This window comes from Oncorhynchus nerka, unplaced genomic scaffold, assembly GCF_034236695.1.
Source record: "Oncorhynchus nerka isolate Pitt River unplaced genomic scaffold, Oner_Uvic_2.0 unplaced_scaffold_1478, whole genome shotgun sequence".
NCBI classification, from domain to species: domain Eukaryota; kingdom Metazoa; phylum Chordata; class Actinopteri; order Salmoniformes; family Salmonidae; genus Oncorhynchus; species Oncorhynchus nerka.
Window position 1 is genome coordinate 73649 of NW_027039838.1, and position 22311 is coordinate 95959.

The 22311-nt window shown below is 42.8% G+C and overlaps 1 protein-coding gene and 1 long non-coding RNA gene across 2 annotated transcripts in view; one reads left to right on the forward strand and one right to left on the reverse strand.

Annotated features, from left to right (window-relative positions):
- The window catches only part of sntb1 (syntrophin, basic 1), a 34571-nt gene extending 25487 nt beyond the window's left edge, over positions 1–9084 (forward strand). The window contains exons 5-6 of the mRNA XM_065015372.1: positions 5034–5248; positions 8380–9084. Coding sequence (XP_064871444.1) covers positions 5034–5248; positions 8380–8472 — 308 coding nt within the window. The 3' untranslated portion in view covers positions 8473–9084. The remainder of the gene's footprint in view (positions 1–5033; positions 5249–8379) is intronic.
- A 5169-nt stretch (positions 9085–14253) lies between these two features.
- LOC135568575 (uncharacterized) lies at positions 14254–21382 on the reverse strand. Its single transcript, XR_010462691.1, has 3 exons — positions 21366–21382; positions 14811–14876; positions 14254–14651 (listed from the first exon to the last, which is right to left on the reverse strand). It is a non-coding gene; the product is annotated as an uncharacterized LOC135568575 (long non-coding RNA).
- Between the last annotated feature and the right edge of the window lie 929 nt (positions 21383–22311).

The following is a 22311-nucleotide window of genomic DNA, read 5'->3' on the forward strand; positions in this document are numbered from 1 at the left end:
GATAGACTGTTGACAATAGGGGTTTATGATGTCATCACAGTTGTGTTTGCTTGATAAACTGTTGACTAAAGGGGTTTATGATGTCATCACAGTTGTGTTTGCTTGATAGACTGTTGACTATAGGGGTTTATGATGTCATCACAGTTGTGTTTGCTTGATAAACTGTTGACTAAAGGGGTTTATGATGTCATCACAGTTGTGTTTGCTTAATATTGTAACTTAAGCACCTAAAGCACACACGCAGGAGAAGGGCTTTCTATCAAGGAGTGACCCCTATACTGAATATCATACTGTATGTCACGTGTGGGAAAGAAATCTAACATAGACATTGGCTTGGGGATAAACTACTCCCAGACCATACAGGGTTAGAGCTTGGGGATACACTACTCCTAGACCATACAGGGTTAGAGCTTGGGGATAAACTAGGATTCCCAGACCCTACAGGGCTAGAAATCACTCAAAAGTCCGTAAATGACCTTTTAAGGATTCTGGTAGTTATAGTAACCAAACTGGATCCACCTTGCTTTCCTTGGGGAGGTTTCTGTGTTTTGCCACTCTGAAAGGAGGGTCTTTGTGTCTGACTGAAAGCATCTTTGTGTGTGTGTTTCCCTGTTGGTGGGAAAGTGGTGGGAGTCACACAGGTCAAGCATTCAGGTAGGGAGTAGTATTTCCTTATTGTGGAACAAAAAAAACACAAACACCTGAGAGTGTTGGGTACATGTTAGTTTGACCTCTGACCTTTCCATACAACTTCTTCCCACAGGTAATTCTAAGTCAGTATTAAGAGAATGTTGTTGTGACAGCAATATGAGGACGATATGATACGGACAATGCCTTTAACACAACGATACCTTTCGCACTACCCTCTAAAGAAGATAAGTCCTTTGTGAAACTGCCTTTCCAAGCAACAGTGTGTGTTGATCAGTAAAGTGTTCCATCTTAGCGTGAGTCTTTACAAAAGGCTGTTACCTCTTCACAGAGAGCCACACAAGCCTTAGAGGGATTGGCAGAGCTTTACTGGAACACATGTAAAGTGGTTTCAGAAGTAGCTTGTTGACACTGATCCAATAGAGCTGGTCCATCCTGCTCTCAGCACAGGAGATCCTGTCTGACGAGCATGGAGCGATGGCTCGGGCTGGGATTGACAGCATGGGAATCGATATATCTGACACACAGATCAGTGTATTGTATATCGGACAGACAAGGAATCAGACGTTCAAAGAGTACAACGTTATATATTAAAACACATCTATAGGCAGGGACGGCAGGTAGCCTAGTGGTTAGAGTGTAGGGCCGGCAGGTAGCCTAGTGGTTAGAGTGTAGGGGCAGGCAGGTAGCCTAGTGGTTAGAGTGTAGGGGCAGGCAGGTAGCCTAGTGGTTAGAGTGTAGGGGCAGGCAGGTAGCTTAGTGGTTAGAGTGTAGGGGCGGCAGGTAGCCCAGTGGTTAGAGTGTAGGGGCGGCAGGTAGCCTAGTGGTTAGAGTGTAGGGACGGCAGGTAGCCTAGTGGTTAGAGTGTAGGGACGGCAGGTAGCCTAGTGGTTAGAGTGTAGGGACGGCAGGTAGCCTAGTGGTTAGAGTGTAGGGACGGCAGGTAGCCTAGTGGTTAGAGTGTAGGGACGGCAGGTAGCCTAGTGGTTAGAGTGTAGGGGCAGGCAGGTAGCCTAGTGGTTAGAGTGTAGGGGCAGGCAGGTAGCCTAGTGGTTAGAGTGTAGGGGCAGGCAGGTAGCCTAGTGGTTAGAGTGTAGGGGCAGGCAGGTAGCCTAGTGGTTAGAGTGTAGGGGCGGCAGGTAGCCTAGTGGTTAGAGTGTAGGGGCGGCAGGTAGCCTAGTGGTTAGAGTGTAGGGGCGGCAGGTAGCCTAGTGGTTAGAGTGTAGGGGCGGCAGGTAGCCTAGTGGTTAGAGTGTAGGGACGGCAGGTAGCCTAGTGGTTAGAGTGTAGGGACGGCAGGTAGCCTAGTGGTTAGAGTGTAGGGGCAGGCAGGTAGCCTAGTGGTTAGAGTGTAGGGGCAGGCAGGTAGCCTAGTGGTTAGAGTGTAGGGGCGGCAGGTAGCCTAGTGGTTAGAGTGTAGGGGCAGGCAGGTAGCCTAGTGGTTAGAGTGTAGGGGCAGGCAGGTAGCCTAGTGGTTAGAGTGTAGGGGCGGCAGGTAGCCTAGTGGTTAGAGTGTAGGGGCGGCAGGTAGCCTAGTGGTTAGAGTGTAGGGGCGGCAGTTAGCCTAGTGGTTAGAGTGTAGGGACGGCAGGTAGCCTAGTGGTTAGAGTGTAGGGACGGCAGGTAGCCTAGTGGTTAGAGTGTAGGGACGGCAGGTAGCCTAGTGGTTAGAGTGTAGGGACGGCAGGTAGCCTAGTGGTTAGAGTGTAGGGGCAGGCAGGTAGCCTAGTGGTTAGAGTGTAGGGGCAGGCAGGTAGCCTAGTGGTTAGAGTGTAGGGACGGCAGGTAGCCTAGTGGTTAGAGTGTAGGGGCGGCAGGTAGCCTAGTGGTTAGAGTGTAAGGGCAGGCAGGTAGCCTAGTGGTTAGAGTGTAGGGCGGCAGGTAGCCTAGTGGTTAGAGTGTAGGGCGGCAGGTAGCCTAGTGGTTAGAGTGTAGGGGCGGCAGGTAGCCTAGTGGTTAGAGTGTAGGGCGGCAGGTAGCCTAGTGGTTAGAGTGTAGGGACAGGCAGGTAGCCTAGTGGTTAGAGTGTAGGGGCAGGCAGGTAGCCTAGTGGTTAGAGTGTAGGGACGGCAGGTAGCCTAGTGGTTAGAGTGTAGGGGCAGGCAGGTAGCCTAGTGGTTAGAGTGTAGGGGCAGGCAGGTAGCCTAGTGGTTAGAGTGTAGGGGTGGCAGGTAGCCTAGTGGTTAGAGTGTAGGGGCGGCAGGTAGCCTAGTGGTTAGAGTGTAGGGGTGGCAGGTAGCCTAGTGGTTAGAGTGTAGGGACGGCAGGTAGCCTAGTGGTTAGAGTGTAGGGCGGCAGGTAGCCTAGTGGTTAGAGTGTAGGGACGGCAGGTAGCCTAGTGGTTAGAGTGTAGGGACAGGCAGGTAGCCTAGTGGTTAGAGTGTAGGGACAGGCAGGTAGCCTAGTGGTTAGAGTGTAGGGACGGCAGGTAGCCTAGTGGTTAGAGTGTAGGGGCAGGCAGGTAGCCTAGTGGTTAGAGTGTAGGGGCAGGCAGGTAGCCTAGTGGTTAGAGTGTAGGGACGGCAGGTAGCCTAGTGGTTAGAGTGTAGGGGCGGCAGGTAGCCCAGTGGTTAGAGTGTAGGGGTGGTAGGTAGCCTAGTGGTTAGAGTGTAGGGGCGGCAGGTAGCCTAGTGGTTAGAGTGTAGGGACGGCAGGTAGCCTAGTGGTTAGAGTGTAGGGACGGCAGGTAGCCTAGTGGTTAGAGTGTAGGGACGGCAGGTAGCCCAGTGGTTAGATCGTTGGACTAGTAACCGAAAGGTTGCAAGATTGAATCCCAGAGCTGACAAAGTAAAAATCTGTCGTTCTGCCCCTGAACAAGGCAGTTAACCCACTGTTCCTAGGCCATCATTGAAAATAATAATTTGTTCTTAACGGACTTGCCTAGTTAAATAAAACAGGCAAGGCAGGGACATAAATTGTAGTTTTAAAAGGGATTGATTAGAAAAACAACAAATGTGAAATACAGCCGTTGTCTGTTTTTTGTCTAAGTACGATTACAAGCCAAATCCCTTATCTGGATTTAAAATGGCTGACATCTGCTCCAGAACTAATTTCCCACCCACTAGCAGCAAGCAGCAGTTGTCCTAATATACAGCCAGGACAGGGCCTTGTTTTCACCCAGCTGTTGTCCTGTTACAGGCTGGATGTACCAGGTTCAGGAATGACCTAGCAGTACATAGCTTGTTGTGGTCTAGGAGCAACACTCCCAGCACAAGAACATACTGTATATTGCAAGCCCGGAGACAGTGGTTGGAATCCTGCGTCCTCCCTTCCTACTGTTCCTAGCTGTTCTCTAGCTCCCCCTTTGATTGGGGATGTGTGTACAGTTTAAACATACTGAAAGATTAGTGGAACTTTATTCACCCAGCAGTATGTTGTCTTGTTCCAGGCTGTGTGGTCAAGGGCCAGGAGTTACCCCATTCTATTGTTCTGTTCCAGGCTGTATGTACAAGGGCCAGGAGTTACCCCATTCTATTGTCCTGTTCCAGGCTGTGTGTTCAAGGGCCAGGAGTTACCCCATTCTATTGTCCTGTTCCAGGCTGTATGGTCAAGGGCCAGGAGTTACCCATTCTATTGTCCTGTTCCAGGCTGTATGTACAAGGGCCAGGAGTTACCCCATTCTATTGTCCTGTTCCAGGCTGTATGTACAAGGGCCAGGAGTTACCCCATTCTATTGTCCTGTTCCAGGCTGTATGTACAAGGACCAGGAGTTACCCCATTCTATTGTCCTGTTCCAGGCTGTATGTACAAGGGCCAGGAGTTACCCCATTCTATTGTCCTGTTCCAGGCTGTACTTACAAGGACCAGGAGTTACCCCATTCTATTGTCCTGTTCCAGGCTGTATGTACAAGGGCCAGGAGTTACCCCATTCTATTGTCCTGTTCCAGGCTGTATGTACAAGGGCCAGGAGTTACCCCATTCTATTGTCCTGTTCCAGGCTGTATGTACAAGGGCCAGGAGTTACTCCATTCTATTGTCCTGTTCCAAGCTGTATGTACAAGGGCCAGGAGTTACTCATTCTATTGTCCTGTTCCAAGCTGTATGTACAAGGGCCAGGAGTTACTCCATTCTATTGTCCTGTTCCAGGCTGTATGTACAAGGGCCAGGAGTTACACCATTCTATTGTTCTGTTCCAGGCTGTATGTACAAGGGCCAGGAGTTACCCCATTCTATTGTCCTGTTCCAGGCTGTATGTACAAGGGCCAGGAGTTACCCATTCTATTGTCCTGTTCCAGGTTGTGTGTTCAAGGGCCAGGAGTTACCCCATTCTATTGTCCTGTTCCAGGCTGTATGTACAAGGGCCAGGAGTTACCCCATTCTATTGTCCTGTTCCAGGCTGTATGTACAAGGGCCAGGAGTTACCCCATTCTATTGTTCTGTTCCAGGCTGTGTGTACAAGGGCCAGGAGTGCAGGCTGGTGATCCACTACGAGCAGGGCTTCTCTGTCCTGGCTGAGCAGAAGGGGGAGGACCAGGTGGACCAGGGGAACCAGAACCAAGCCAAACCTCTCCTCTGCTACCCCTTCGAACGCCTCAAGATGTCCTCCGACGACGGGGTCAGGATGCTCTTCCTGGATTTCAGTGGAAAAGAGGGTGAAGTTGTAAGTGTGTTTTTTTTTTAAACAAGAAGCAAGGCATCCTCCTCTTGATATTCCACATTACAGTAGATCCACCATGTGACCTTTCCCCTACATTAACCTGGTTATCATTCACCTATCAGGACCATTGTTTCTACTAGGGACAGGATCACTCTAAACCACCGTCTCTGTTAGTTGATGACTGTACATGAGACCGTATTTCATGGAGGATAAAAACACCCAGTTGACTCATATTTCATTGCAGTTTCTCTTCTGCTCTACTTAGCCACGGTTAAATGAACACAAACAAGTAAAGATGGAAACGTTTCCACAGAATCCCCTATACGTTAAACAGGAAATGAGTCATACATGGGCATACTGAAACACTATCCTGCAAGTCCCTCTGCTGTTTATGAAAATAACTCTGTTTAGATGTTTTCTACTCTCAGAACACCACAACTGTAATAGAAAATAACTAATGGAACTCACCATTAGATCTCATGGAACTGTAATACAATAGAACTAATGAAACTCACCATTAGAACTCATGGAACTGTAATACAATAGAACTAATGGAACTCACCATTAGAACTCATGGAACTGTAATACAATAGAACTAATGGAACTCACCATTAGAACTCATGGAACTGTAATATAATATAACTAATGGAACTCACCATTAGAACTCATGGAACTGTAATACAATAGAACTAATGGAACTCACCATTAGAACTCATGGAACTGTAATACAATAGAACTAATGGAACTCACCATTAGAACTCATGGAACTGTAATATAATAGAACTCACCATTAGATCTCATGGAACTGTAATACAATAGAACTAATGAAACTCACCATGAGAACTCATGGAACTGTAATACAATAGAACTACTGGAACTCACCATTAGAACTCATGGAACTGTAATACAATAGAACTCACCATTAGAACTCATGGAACTGTAATATAATATAACTAATGGAACTCACCATTAGAACTCATGGAACTGTAATACAATATAACTAATGGAACTCACCATTAGAACTCATGGAACTGTAATACAATAGAACTAATGGAACTCACCATTAGAACTCATGGAACTGTAATATAATAGAACTCACCATTAGATCTCATGGAACTGTAATACAATAGAACTAATGAAACTCACCATTAGAACTCATGGAACTGTAATACAATAGAACTACTGGAACTCACCATTAGAACTCATGGAACTGTAATACAATAGAACTAATGGAACTCACCATTAGAACTCATGGAACTGTAATATAATATAACTAATGGAACTCACCATTAGAACTCATGGAACTGTAATATAATAGAACTCACCATTAGATCTCATGGAACTGTAATATAATAGAACTAATGGAACTCACCATTAGAACTCATGGAACTGTAATATAATATAACTAATGGAACTCACCATTAGATCTCATGGAACTGTAATATAATAGAACTCACCATTAGATCTCATGGAACTGTAATATAATATAACTCACCATTAGATCTCATGAAACTGTAATATAATAGAACTAATGAAACTCACCATTAGAACTAATGGAACTGTAATATAATATAACTAATGGAACTCACCATTAGATCTCATGGAACTGTAATATAACAGAACTCACCATTAGATCTCATGGAACTGTAATATAATATAACTAATGGAACTCACCATTAGATCTCATGGAACTGTAATATAATGGAACTCACCATTAGAACTCATGGAACCATTATATCTCATGGAACTCACCATTAGATCTCATGGAACTGTAATATAATGGAACTCACCATTAGAACTAATGGAACTGTAATATAATAGAACTAATGGAACTCACCATTAGATCTCATGGAACTGTAATATAATAGAACTAATGGAACTCACCATTAGATCTCATGGAACTGTAATATAATAGAACTCACCATTAGATCTCATGGAACTGTAATATAATATAACTCACCATTAGATCTCATGGAACTGTAATATAATATAACTCACCATTAGATCTCATGGAACTGTAATATAATAGAACTCACCATTAGATCTCATGGAACTGTAATATAATATAACTCACCATTAGATCTCATGAAACTGTAATATAATATAACTAATGGAACTCACCATTAGATCTCATGGAACTGTAATATAATATAACTCACCATTAGATCTCATGGAACTGTAATATAATATAACTCACCATTAGATCTCATGGAACTGTAATATAATATAACTCACCATTAGATCTCATGGAACTGTAATATAATATAACTCACCATTAGATCTCTGGAACATGGAACTAATGGAACTGTAATATAACTAAGAACTCACCATTAGATCTCATGGAACTGTAATATAATAGAACTAATGGAACTCACCATTAGAACTCATGAAACTGTAATATAATAGAACTAATGGAACTCACCATTAGATCTCATGGAACTGTAATATAATAGAACTAATGGAACTCACCATTAGAACTCATGAAACTGTAATATAATAGAACTAATGGAACTCACCATTAGATCTCATGGAACTGTAATATAATATAACTCACCATTAGATCTCATGGAACTGTAATATAATATAACTCACCATTAGATCTCATGGAACTGTAATATAATATAACTAATGGAACTCACCATTAGATCTCATGGAACTGTAATATAATAGAACTCACCATTAGATCTCATGGAACTGTAATATAATAGAACTAATGGAACTCACCATTAGATCTCATGGAACTGTAATATAATATAACTCACCATTAGATCTCATGGAACTGTAATACAATAGAACTTACCATTAGATCTCATGGAACTGTAATATAATATAACTAATGGAACTCACCATTAGATCTCATGGAACTGTAATATAATAGAACTCACCATTAGATCTCATGGAACTGTAATATAATAGAACTAATGGAACTCACCATTAGATCTCATGGAACTGTAATATAATAGAACTCACCATTAGATCTCATGGAACTGTAATATAATATAACTCACCATTAGATCTCATGGAACTGTAATACAATAGAACTCACCATTAGATCTCATGGAACTGTAATATAATAGAACTCACCATCAGAACTGGAATGTAACATCTAACATGCTCTCCTGTTCTATGTTCAGCAGCTGGACCTCCACTCGTGCCCAAAGCCTATCGTCTTCATCCTCCACTCATTCCTCTCGGCAAAGATCGCCAGACTCGGCCTGGTAGCATAAAGGTTCTGTTTACCACCAACGGACCACAAGGACTGAACTGTTCCAGACTTCTAGAGTGGAGTGTCCCGGAGTTCCACAGTGGAGTGTACAGAACAGAGGAGGACATGGCTGATAACTGAACTACGAGAACAAGGACTGTGATGTGCAGTGAACTAGACACAGGATCTACCCTGATTCAAAGTCCACACAAACAGCTCAAAATGAATGGATCATGTTTCAAAAAACTTGAATGAGTTGTTTTGTGTATTTATAGAAACACATGCATTACCGATGACATCATAGTGAGAGATTAGTTACAACAGAAGAAATTGTTTTGTTCAAATCGTCGTTAAGCTGTACAAGAACAATAATCTATTGTGTTGGTACTAAAAACATACTGGAAATATTATCTATCTAGCATCCATCCATCCTACGCTAATTGTTTATTCGGCAATCTCTGTCCGCAAATAATTCAGCGATTACTGTTAACTTAAATGAAAAAGTTACGGTGAAAAAGATTGTAAAGGCTGCTTGAAAATGTAAATTGTCCTACGCCTTTGGCAGCTATTATAATTCAAGGCTTAGTTTTATTTTAACTCTGTTAATGATGCACATAAATTACATATTTCTGGATTGTCTTTGTATTTCAGGTTGTTCTTGTGGTCTAACTGGTGTTCACTGTATTTCCTCAACAAGAACCAATCAAACCAACGTCCCACAAAACATGCACTCTGAAATGTGTTCAAGTCTCTGTCCAAACAATGTCTTGACTTGTGGAGGAATGGGGTGCATCGAATGAATGCAATATGACAATTAAAATGTCAAAACACTTCAAAATACTTCAACTTGGGATGGCCCAATCCATACAATAGAGTAGACTAAAATAGAAGACTATAATAGAGTAGAATAGACAAGAATAGACTAGAACATAATAGGCTAAAATATAATAGACTAGAATATAATAGAGTAGAATAGAGTAAAATAGACTAGAATATAATAGAGTAGAATAGACAAGAATAGACTAGAACATAATAGGCTAAAATATAATAGACTAGAATATAATAGAGTAGAATAGACTAAAATATAATAGAGTAGAACTAAAATATAATACATAGAATAGACTATAATATAATAAAGTAGAATAGACAAATGAAGACTAAAATAAAATATAAGACTGTAATATAATAGAGTAGAATAGAATATACTAAAATATAATAGAGTAGAATAGAATACTATATTATAATGACTATAAAATAATAAACTTAAAGAGTAGAATAGAAGACTATATTATAATGACTATAATATAATAGACTAGAAGACTATAATATAATAGAGTAGAATAGAAGACTATAATATAATATGACTATAATATAATAGAGTAGAATAGACTAGAAGACTATAATATAATATGACTATAATAGAGTAGAATAGACTATAAGACTATATTATAATATGACTATAATATAATAGACTAGAAGACTATAATATAATAGAGTAGAATAGAAGACTATAATATAATAGACTAGAAGACTATAATAGAATAGAATAGACCAGAAGACTATAACATAATATGACTATAATATAATAGAGTAGAATAGACTAGAAGACTATAATATAATGACTATAATAGAGTAGAATAGACTATAAGACTATATTATAATATGACTATAATATAATAAAGTAGAATAGACTAGAAGACTATATTATAATATGACTATAATATAATAGACTAGAAGCCTAATATAATGACTATAATATGATAAGAATAGACTAGAAGACTATATTATAATATAATAGAGTAGAATAGACTATAATAGAATAGACTATAATATAAGAGACTAGAATAGAATAGACTATAATATATGACTATAATATAAGAGACTAGAATAGAATAGCTCAGCAGAGAATTCACCAAAGAAGCACAACATTTACATTTACATTTAAGTCATTTAGCAGACGCTCTTATCCAGAGCGACTTACAAATTGGTGCATTCACCTTATGACATCCAGTGGAACAGTAGTGCATCTAAATCTTTTAAGGGGGGTGAGAGGGATTACTTCATCCTATCCTAGGTATTCCTTAAAGAGGTGGGGTTTCAGGTGTCTCCGGAAGGTGGTGATTGACTCCGCTGTCCTGGCGTCGTGAGGGAGTTTGTTCCACCATTGGGGGGCCAGAGCAAGGATAGTAAAACAAGGAAAATTGTCCCCCATGAGGACATTTCCCACATCCGCATGAGGACAAAGGCTATTCTAAATTTAGGGGGTAGGTTTAGAATTAGGGTTAGGTTTAGAATTAGTCTCAGGTTTAGAATTAGGGTTAGGTTTAGGATGAGGCTTAGGTTTAGAATGAGGCTTAGGTTTAGAATTAGGCTTAGAATTATGGTTAGGTTTAGAATTAGGCTTAGGTTTAGAATTAGGGTTAGATTTAGAATTATGGTTAGGTTTAGAATTAAGGTTAGATTTAGAATTAGGGGGAAGTAGGATTTTGAATGGAAATCAATTGTAGGTCCCCACGAGGATAGAAGAACAAAATGGGTGTGTACATTTTTTCCTACCTTATCAGGACCACACTGTCCTGACAAGTCACCACAATGTCCCGATAAGATAGGAAAACAAGAACAATTTAGAAAAGTCAGGACTTGTTTTATGTCCTGAATTTGTTAAAATGCTATGTTAAGTTTAAGGGTTAAGGTTAGGACAAGCTCACTCTCCTTGCTTGTTTTATTACATGAGTCCAAATCACTGATCTGATTTCACCTCCACTAATTAATTTAATAACTCCAACTCTCCTCTATCATGACTCAGGGTGGTTGGTCCCGATTCTGTTAAGTACGATTTAACAGAAGGAGCAGATTTTGAATATCACTAATGAGGACAGACCTCGACCTAACTCAGTAATTCTGTACTAATATTTACGTATAGTTTTTTTTGCCTTAAGTCATTGAGAACAGGTTCTCTTTTACAATAAGGACCTAACCAAGCTAAATATTGAAGATGCTATATTTATAACATTAAAAATAGAATGCTTGGTAGTTATCCCAAAATAGTTGTTTAAGTCCAACCCTTACCTTAGTCTAATTGGGTGGCCTGTGGTGGGATGAATCATGAGACCAAACACAATGGGGTGTGTGGAGCCCCTATAGGGGAGCATTGTTAGCCTGGATGCCTGTCTGTTGTTTGGCAGTAGAGCAGGAACAGACTGGCACCCAGGCCAGAGGAGAAAACAAAGCCCCCCCAGAATGTATCAGGTCCCAAGGTTGCTAACCAGAGAGGCTCGACCCCCAGTTCATTCCCATCACCCCTTTCATGCTCTTGGCCAGGGGAGAGGACTTAGGGGGGTATAGAGTACTGAGGACCGAGGATGGTATATAGTAGTGAGGACTAAGGGTGGGTGGTATAGAGTAGTGAGGACTGAGGGGGGGTGGTAGAGAGTAGTGAGGACTGGGGGGTGGTAGAGAGTAGTGAGGACTGAGGGTGGTATATAGTAGTGAGGACTAAGGGGGTGGTATAGAGTAGTGAGGACTGAGGGGGTATAGAGTAGTGAGGACTGAGGGGGTGGTATAGAGTAGTGAGGACTATGGGGGGGGTGGTATAGAGTAGTGAGGACTAAGGGGGTGGTATAGAGTAGTGAGGACTATGGGGGTAGTATAGAGTAGTGAGGACTAAGGGGGTGGTATAGAGTAGTGAGGACTGAGGGGGTATAGAGTAGTGAGGACTGAGGGGGTGGTATAGAGTAGTGAGGACTGAGGGGGTAAAGAGTAATGAGGACTAAGGGGGTGGTATAGAGTAGTGAGGACTGAGGGGGGGTAAAGAGTAATGAGGACTGATGGGGGTATAGGTAGTGAGGACTAAGGGGGGTATAGACTAGTGAGGACTGAGGGGGTATAGAGTAGTGAGGACTGAGGGGGTAAAGAGTAATGAGGACTGAGGGGGTATAGACTAGTGAGGACTGAGGGGGTATAGAGTAGTGAGGACTACGGGAGGTGGTATAGACTAGTGAGGACTGAGGGGGTATAGAGTAATGAGGACTGAGGGGGTATAGAGTAAGTGAGGACTGAGGGGGTATAGAGTAATGAGGACTGAGGGGGTATAGAGTGAGGATGAGGACTAGTGAGGACTGGTGGTATAGAGTAGTGAGGACTACGGGGGTGGTATAGAGTAGTGAGGACTAAGGGGGTGGTACAGAGTAGTGAGGACTAAGGGGTGGTTTAGAGTAGAGAGGACTAGGGGGTGGTATAGAGTAGTGAGGACTATGGGGGTATAGAGTAGTGAGGACTAAGGGGGTGAAATAGAGTAGTGAGGACTGAAGGGGGTATAGAGTAGTGAGGACCGAGGGGGTATAGAGTAGTGAGCACTGAAGGGGGTATAGAGTAGTGAGGACTGAAGGGGGTATAGAGTAGTGAGGACTGAGGGGGTATAGAGTAGTGAGGACTGAAGGGGGTAAAGAGTAATGAGGACTGAGGGGGTATAGACTAGTGAGGATTGAGGGGGTAGACTAGTGAGGACTGAGGGGGTAGACTAGTGAGGACTGAGGGGGTAGACTAGTGAGGACTGAGGGGGAGTATAGAATACTGAGGACTGGAGGGGTATAGAGTAGTGAGGACTGAGGGGGTATAGTATATTGAGGACTGAGGGGGTATAGAATAGTGAGGACCGAGGGGGTATAGATAGTGAGGACTGAGGGGGTATAGAAGTAGTGAGGACTGAGGGGGTATAGTATATTGAGGACTGAGGGGGTATAGAGTAGTGAGGACTGAGGGGGTAGAGAGTAGTGAGGACTGAGGGGGTATAGAATAGTGAGGACTGAGGGGGTATAGAGTAGTGAGGACTGAGGGAGGTATAGAATAGTGAGGACTGAGGGGGGGTAGAGTAGTGAGGACTGAGGGGGTAGACTAGTGAGGACTGAGGGGGTATAGAGTAGTGAGGACTGAGGGGGTATAGAGTAGTGAGGACTGAGGGGGATATAGAATAGTGAGGACTGGGGGTATAGAGTAGTGAGGACTGAGGGGGTAGACTAGTGAGGACTGAGGGGGTATAGAGTAGTGAGGACTGAGGGGGATATAGAATAGTGAGGACTGGGGGGGTATAGAGTAGTGAGGACTGAGGGGGGTATAGAGTAGTGAGGACTGAGGGGGGTATAGAGTAGTGAGGACTGAGGGGGGTATAGAGAAAGCATTGTTTTGTTCATATGTGTGAGAGAAAGTGACATTCTCTGTTGGCTTTGCATTTGTTCCTACTGTGAACCGAGATACACTAACATTACGTCACTAGAAACTGACAGTGTTGTACTGCACAGAACAGTCATAGTGGTACGCACAAAGATCACAAAACACATTTTATTATATTTCATCAAATTGATGGCAGAACTAAAAGAAATAGTGATATCTACAATTCTACCATGTAACAGCTTTACAACAAACAGAGACATACACTCATGTTAAATAAGCCATGTAAACACATCTAAAAGACAAACCTCCCAGTTTGTGGAATTTCCTATTAAAACAACATAAGAGAGAACTCATTAAAACAAACAATGGAATTACAATGAATGGCTGCCTGGCAACTGACAGTCACTGAGGTTCTTAAGACACAAACAAACAATGTAATTACAATGAATGGCTGCCTGGCAACTGACAGTCACTGAGGTTCTTAAGACACAAACAAACAATGTAATTACAATGAATGGCTGCCTGGCAACTGACAGTCACTGAGGTTCTTAAGACATAAACAAACAATGTAATTACAATGAATGGTCACTGAGGTTCTAAGACATAAACAAACAATGTAATTACAATGAACTGACAGTCACTGAGGTTCTTAAGACATAAACAAACAATGTAATTACAATGAATGGCTGCCTGGCAACTGACAGTCACTGAGGTTCTTAAGACACAAACAAACAATGTAATTACAATGAATGGCTGCCTGGCAACTGACAGTCACTGAGGTTCTTAAGACATAAACAAACAATGTAATTACAATGAATGGCTGCCTGGCAACTGACAGTCACTGAGGTTCTTAAGACACAAACAAACATGCTAATCACACGTTCACACCCTGACAGACTGTACTCATGTTTCCTGTGGTGAAACTACATTCCACTGATGGTTGCAGTTTGCCGTGACGATAAAACCAGTCTAAAACCACTAGTGATCGTTCCCTCGTCACTTAGAGGCCCGCTCCGTAACCCAGTCGATGACCTGCAATACAACCAATAAAAACACATGGGTCTGTTTACAATTTACAAACTCTTCATGAACAATTTCTACCTGAACACCCCTCGACTTCTGAAGAACATGGTTCAAAGTTCACCTTCGTAAGGGGAAGGTAAAATATGTAATAAATGGTTGACAGGTTACCTGCTTGGCATTGCTGCTGGCTGCTTTCATCATTTCCTCATGAAGGCCCCTGGACGTCTTCAGATCCTTTTGGAGAAAAGGAATACATTGTGATGCCAGCTTATAGTGTAACAGTCATCTTATCTCTCTATAGTCTCTGGGGTGATGATGTAACAGTCATCTTATCTCTGTATAGTGTCTGGGGTGATGATGTAACAGTCATCTTATCTCTCTATAGTCTCTGGGGTGATGATGTAACAGTCATCTTATCTCTCTAGTCTCTGGGGTGATGATGTAACAGTCATCTTATCTCTGTATAGTGTCTGGGGTGATGATGTAACAGTCATCTTATCTCTGTATAGTGTCTGGGGTGATGATGTAACAGTCAGCTTATCTCTCTATAGTCTCTGGGGTGATGATGTAACAGTCATCTTATCTCTCTATAGTCTCTGGGGTGATGATGTAACAGTCAGCTTATCTCTCTATAGTCTCTGGGGTGATGATGTAACAGTCAGCTTATCTCTCTATAGTCTCTGGGGTGATGATGTAACAGTCATGATGTAACAGTCAGCTTATCTCTCTATAGTCTCTGGGGTGATGATGTAACAGTCAGCTTATTGCTCTATAGTCTCTGGGGTGATGATGTAACAGTCAGCTTATCTCTCTATAGTCTATGGGGTGATGATATAACAGTCAGCTTATCTCTCTATAGTATCTTGGGTGATGATGTAACGGTCAGCTTATCTCTATAGTCTCTGGGGTGATGATGTAACAGTCAGCTTATCTCTCTATAGTCTCTGGGGTGATGATGTAACAGTCAGCTGCTATAGTCAGACAGTCAGCTTATCTCTCTATAGTCTCTGGGGTGATGATGTAACAGTCAGCTTATCTCTCTATAGTCTCTGGGGTGATGATGTAACAGTCAGCTGCTATAGTCAGGTCAGACAGTCAGCTTATCTCTCTATAGTCTCTGGGGTGATGATGTAACAGTCAGCTTATCTCTCTAGTCTCTGGGGTGATGTCTCTGGGGTGATGATGTAACAGTCAGCTTATCTCTCTATAGTCTCTGGGGTGATGATGTAACAGTCAGCTGCTATAGTCAGGTCAGACAGCCAGCGTATCTCTCTATAGTCTCTGGGGTGATGATGTAACAGTCAGCTTATCTCTCTCTAGTCTCTGGGGTGATGATGTAACAGTCAGCTTATCTCTCTATAGTCTCTGGGGTGATGATGTAACAGTCAGCTTATCTTATCTCTATAGTCTCTGGGGTGATGATGTAACAGTCAGCTGCTATAGTCAGGTCAGACAGTCAGCTTATCTCTCTATAGTCTCTGGGGTGGGTGAGCTGATGTCAACAGTCAGCTTATCTCTCTCTAGTCTCTGGGGTGTCTCTGGGGTGATGTCTCTAGGGGTGATGATGTAACAGTCAGCTTATCTCTCTATAGTCTCTGGGGTGATGATGGGTCAGATGATAGTCAGGTCAGTCAGCTTATCTCTCTATAGTCTCTGGGGTGATGATGTACACAGCTTATCTCTCTATAGTCTCTGGGGTGATTATCTCTCTCTATAGTCTCTGGGGTGATGATGTAACAGTCAGCTTATCTCTCTATAGTCTCTGGGGTGATGATGTAACAGTCAGCTGCTATAGTCAGGTCAGACAGTCAGCTTATCTCTCTATAGTCTCTGGGGTGATGATGTAACAGTCAGCTGCTTAGTCAGGTCAGACAGCCAGCTCTCTATAGTCTCTGGGGTGATGATGTAACAGTCAGTCTTATCTCTCTATAGTCTCTGGGGTGATGATGTAACAGTCAGCTGCTATAGTCAGGTCAGACAGTCAGCTTATCTCTCTATAGTCTCTGGGGTGATGATGTAACAGTCAGCTTATCTCTATAGTCTCTGTCAGACAGTCAGCTTATCTCTCTATAGTCTCTGGGGTGATGATGTAACAGTCAGCTTATCTCTCTATAGTCTCTGGGGTGATGATGTAACAGTCATCTTATCTCTCTATAGTCTCTGGGGTGATGATGTAACAGTCAGCTGCTATAGTCAGGTCAGACAGTCAGCTTATCTCTCTATAGTCTCTGGGGTGATGATGTAACAGTCAGCTGCTATAGTCAGGTCAGACAGTCAGCTTATCTCTCTATAGTCTCTGGGGTGATACTGTAACAGTCAGTCAGCTGCTATAGTCAGGTCAGACAGCCAGCTTATCTCTCTATAGTCTCTGGGGTGATGATGTAACAGTCAGCTTATCTCTCTATAGTCTCTGTGGGTGATGATGCCAGATGTAACAGTCAGCTGCTATAGTCAGGTCAACAGTCAGCTTATCTCTCTATAGTCTCTGGGGTGATACTGTAACAGTCAGCTGCTATAGTCAGGTCAGACAGTCAGCTTATCTCTCTATAGTCTCTGGGGTGATGATGTAACAGTCAGCTGCTATAGTCAGGTCAGACAGTCAGCTTATCTCTCTATAGTCTCTGGGGTGATGATGTAACAGTCAGCTGCTATAGTCAGGTCAGACAGTCAGCTTATCTCTCTATAGTCTCTGGGGTGATGATGTAACAGTCAGCTGCTATAGTCAGGTCAGACAGTCAGCTTATCTCTCTATAGTCTCTGGGGTGATGATAACAGTCAGCTGCTATAGTCAGGTCAACAGTCAGCTTATCTCTCTATAGTCTCTGGGGTGATGATGTAACAGTCAGCTGCTATAGTCAGGTCAGACAGTCAGCTTATCTCTCTATAGTCTCTGGGGTGATGATGTAACAGTCAGCTTATCTCTCTATAGTCTCTGGGGTGATGATGACAGTCAGCTTATCTCTCTATAGTCTCTGGGGTGATGATGTAACAGTCAGCTGCTATAGTCAGGTCAGACAGTCAGCTTATCTCTCTATAGTCTCTGGGGTGATGATGTAACAGTCAGCTTATCTGCTATAGTCAGGTCAGACAGTCAGCTTATCTCTCTATAGTCTCTGGGGTGATGATGTAACAGTCAGCTGCTATAGTCAGGTCAGACAGTCAGCTTATCTCTCTATAGTCTCTGGGGTGATGATGTAACAGTCAGCTTATCTCTCTATAGTCTCTGGGGTGATGATGTAACAGTCAGCTTATCTCTCTATAGTCTCTGGGGTGATGATGTAACAGTCAGCTGCTATAGTCAGGTCAGACAGTCAGCTTATCTCTCTATAGTCTCTGGGGTGATGATGTAAGTCTCAGGTCAGGTCAGCTTATCTCTCTATAGTCTCTGGGGTGATGATGTAACAGTCAGCTTATCTCTCTATAGTCTCTGGGGTGATGATGTAACAGTCAGCTGCTATAGTCAGGTCAGACAGTCAGCTTATCTCTCTATAGTCTCTGGGGTGATGATGTAACAGTCAGCTGCTATAGTCAGGTCAGACAGTCAGCTTATCTCTCTATAGTCTCTGGGGTGATGATGTAACAGTCAGCTCTCTATAGTCTCTGGGGTGATGATGTAACAGTCAGCTGCTATAGTCTCAGTGTCAGACAGTCAGCTTATCTCTCTATAGTCTCTGGGGTGATGATGTAACAGTCAGCTGCTATAGTCAGGTCAGACAGTCAGCTTATCTCTCTATAGTCTCTGGGGTGATGATGTAACAGTCAGCTGCTATAGTCAGGTCAGACAGTCATCTCTCTATAGTCTCTGGGGTGATGAGCTGTAACAGTCAGCTGCTATAGTCAGGTCAGACAGTCAGCTTATCTCTCTATAGTCTCTGGGTCTATAGTGATGATGTCAACAGTCAGCTTATCTCTCTATAGTCTCTGGGGTGATGATGTAACAGTCAGCTGCTTAGTCAGCTCTCTATAGTCTCTGGGGTGATGATGTAACAGTCAGCTGCTATAGTCAGGTCAGACAGTCAGCTTATCTCTCTATAGTCTCTGGGGTGATGATGTAACAGTCAGCTGCTATAGTCAGGTCAGACAGTCAGCTTATCTCTCTATAGTCTCTGGGGTGATACTGTAACAGTCAGCTTATCTCTCTATAGTCTCTGGGGTGATGATGTAACAGTCAGCTTATCTCTCTATAGTCTCTGGGGTGATGATGTAACAGTCAGCTGCTATAGTCAGGTCAGACAGTCAGCTTATCTCTCTATAGTCTCTGGGGTGATGATGTAACAGTCAGCTTATCTCTCTATAGTCTCTGGGGTGATGATGTAACAGTCAGCTTATCTCTCTATAGTCTCTGGGGTGATGATGTAACAGTCAGCTGCTATAGTCAGGTCAGACAGTCAGCTTATCTCTCTATAGTCTCTGGGGTGATGATGTAATGGTCAGCTTATCTCTCTATAGTCTCTGGGGTGATGATGTAACAGTCAGCTTATCTCTCTATAGTCTCTGGGGTGATGATGTAACAGTCAGCTGCTATAGTCAGGTCAGACAGTCAGCTTATCTCTCTATAGTCTCTGGGGTGATGATGTAACAGTCAGCTGCTATAGTCAGGTCAGACAGTCAGCTTATCTCTCTATAGTCTCTGGGGTGATACTGTAACAGTCAGCTGCTATAGTCAGGTCAGACAGTCAGCTTATCTCTCTATAGTCTCTGGGGTGATGATGTAACAGTCAGCTGCTATAGTCAGGTCAGACAGTCAGCTTATCTCTCTATAGTCTCTGGGGTGATGATGTAACAGTCAGCTGCTATAGTCAGACAGTCAGACAGTCAGCTGCTATAGTCAGGTCAGACAGTCAGCTTATCTCTCTATAGTCTCTGGGGTGATGATGTAACAGTCAGCTGCTATAGTCAGGTCAGACAGTCAGCTTATCTCTCTATAGTCTCTGGGGTGATGATGTAACAGTCAGCTGCTATAGTCAGGTCAGACAGTCAGCTTATCTCTCTATAGTCTCTGGGGTGATGATGTAACAGTCAGCTTATCTCTCTATAGTCACTGGGGTGATGATGTAACAGTCAGCTGCTATAGTCAGGTCAGACAGTCAGCTTATCTCTCTATAGTCTCTGAGGTGATACTGTAACAGTCAGCTGCTATAGTCAGGTCAGACAGTCAGCTTATCTCTCTATAGTCTCTGGGGTGATGATGTAACAGTCAGCTGCTATAGTCAGGTCAGACAGTCAGCTTATCTCTCTATAGTCTCTGGGGTGATGATGTAACAGTCAGCTTATCTCTCTATAGTCTCTGGGGTGATGATGTAACAGTCAGCTGCTATAGTCAGGTCAGACAGTCAGCTTATCTCTCTATAGTCTCTGAGGTGATACTGTAACAGTCAGCTGCTATAGTCAGGTCAGACAGTCAGCTTATCTCTCTATAGTCTCTGGGGTGAGTCTCTGGGGTGATGATGATGTAACAGTCAGCTAGTCTCTATAGTCAGGTCAGACAGTCAGCTTATCTCTCTATAGTCTCTGGGGTGATGATGTAACAGTCAGCTGCTATAGTCAGGTCAGACAGTCAGCTTATCTCTCTATAGTCTCTGGGGTGATGATGTAACAGTCAGCTGCTATAGTCAGGTCAGACAGTCAGCTTATCTCTCTATAGTCTCTGGGGTGATGATGTAACAGTCAGCTGCTATAGTCAGGTCAGACAGTCAGCTTATCTCTCTATAGTCTCTGGGGTGATGATGTAACAGTCAGCTGCTATAGTCAGGTCAGACAGTCAGCTTATCTCTCTATAGTCTCTGGGGTGATGATGTAACAGTCAGCTGCTATAGTCAGGTCAGACAGTCAGCTTATCTCTCTATAGTCTCTGGGGTGATGATGTAACAGTCAGCTGCTATAGTCAGGTCAGACAGTCAGCTTATCTCTCTATAGTCTCTGGGGTGATGATGTAACAGTCAGCTGCTATAGTCAGGTCAGACAGTCAGCTTATCTCTCTATAGTCTCTGGGGTGATGATGTAACAGTCAGCTGCTCTGGGGTGATGAGTCAGGTCAGACAGTCAGCAGTTATCTCTCTATAGTCTCTGGGGTGATGATGTAACAGTCAGCTGCTATAGTCAGGTCAGACAGTCAGCTTATCTCTCTATAGTCTCTGGGGTGATGATGTAACAGTCAGCTGCTATAGTCAGGTCAGACAGTCAGCTTATCTCTCTATAGTCTCTGGGGTGATGATGTAACAGTCAGCTGCTATAGTCAGGTCAGACAGTCAGCTTATCTCTCTATAGTCTCTGGGGTGATGATGTAACAGTCAGCTTATCTCTCTATAGTCTCTGGGGTGATGATGTAACAGTCAGCTGCTATAGTCAGGTCAGACAGTCAGCTTATCTCTCTATAGTCTCTGGGGTGATGATGTAACAGTCAGCTGCTATAGTCAGGTCAGACAGTCAGCTTATCTCTCTATAGTCTCTGGGGTGATGATGTAACAGTCAGCTGCTATAGTCAGGTCAGACAGTCAGCTTATCGATCTTATATAACATAGTTGAACAGGGCAAATTAAAAGCTCAGGACAAGGCAATACAAGACAATCTGTCTAACAATCTGTCTTACAGTCTTAGTTGTCATTCTGTCATTGAAAACTTTTCCAAAGAGGGGCCAAGGGACTTCTAGTTGAAGTTTTCACGTTAACTCACGGTTGGTGCTAAATGTCAAATTCAAAGAATGGGGGAAAAAAGGAGAGGAACCTTCAGATAGAATTTGGGGTGATTTCAAAGTCAGCTGCTTTAGTCAGGTCAGACAAGCTTATTCTTGTAGTCTCTGGGGTGATGATGTAACAGTCAGCTGCTATAGTCAGGTCAGACAGTCAACCTCTTATAGTCATCTGAACAGAAACACCAGAAACACTCTGCATGCTGTTCTGACTTGCCCAGTAAAATAAAGGTTCAATAAATAAAACATGTGTGTGTCAATGGGAATCACTGACGTTTCTCTACTTCAGGGATGGGCAACTCTGATGGGATGAGGGCTACCAAAATATGACTTTATCATGGGTTGAACAGGGCAAATTAAAAGCTGTACCCACATCCAGACAATCTGTCCCCCATCTGTCCTTAAAGCAAAACAGTCATTGAAAACTTTTGCCCATTCTTCTAGTCTTGGGGTTTTCACGTTAACACGGTTGGTGCTATATGTCAAATTCTGTATTTCTCTGGGGGAATAAACCTGTGTTTCTTCTAAATTTGGAGATTGTCAAACAGTCTTTCTGTCATAAACCTGTGTTTCTCTAAATGATGCTAAACCACAACCTCTCTAGCATCAACAAACACTCTGCATGCTGTTCTGACTTACATAAACCTGTGTTTCAATAAATAAAACATGTAAAAGTCTGTGCGTTTCTCTCTTAGGGATCTCTGGGGATGATAAACCTGTATGACTTTATCTCTAAATAAACCTGTGTTTCTCTGGGGTGATGATAAACCTAGTGTCAGACATTCTCTCATAAACCTGTGTTTCTCTACATAAACCTGTGTTTCTCTACATAAACCTGTGTTTCTCTACATAAACCTGTGTTAACTCTCTAAATAAACCTGTGTGTTTCTACATAAACCTGTGTTTCTCTACATAAACCTGTGTTTCTCTACATAAACCTGTGTTTCTCTAAATAAACCTGTGTTTCTCTAAATAAACCTG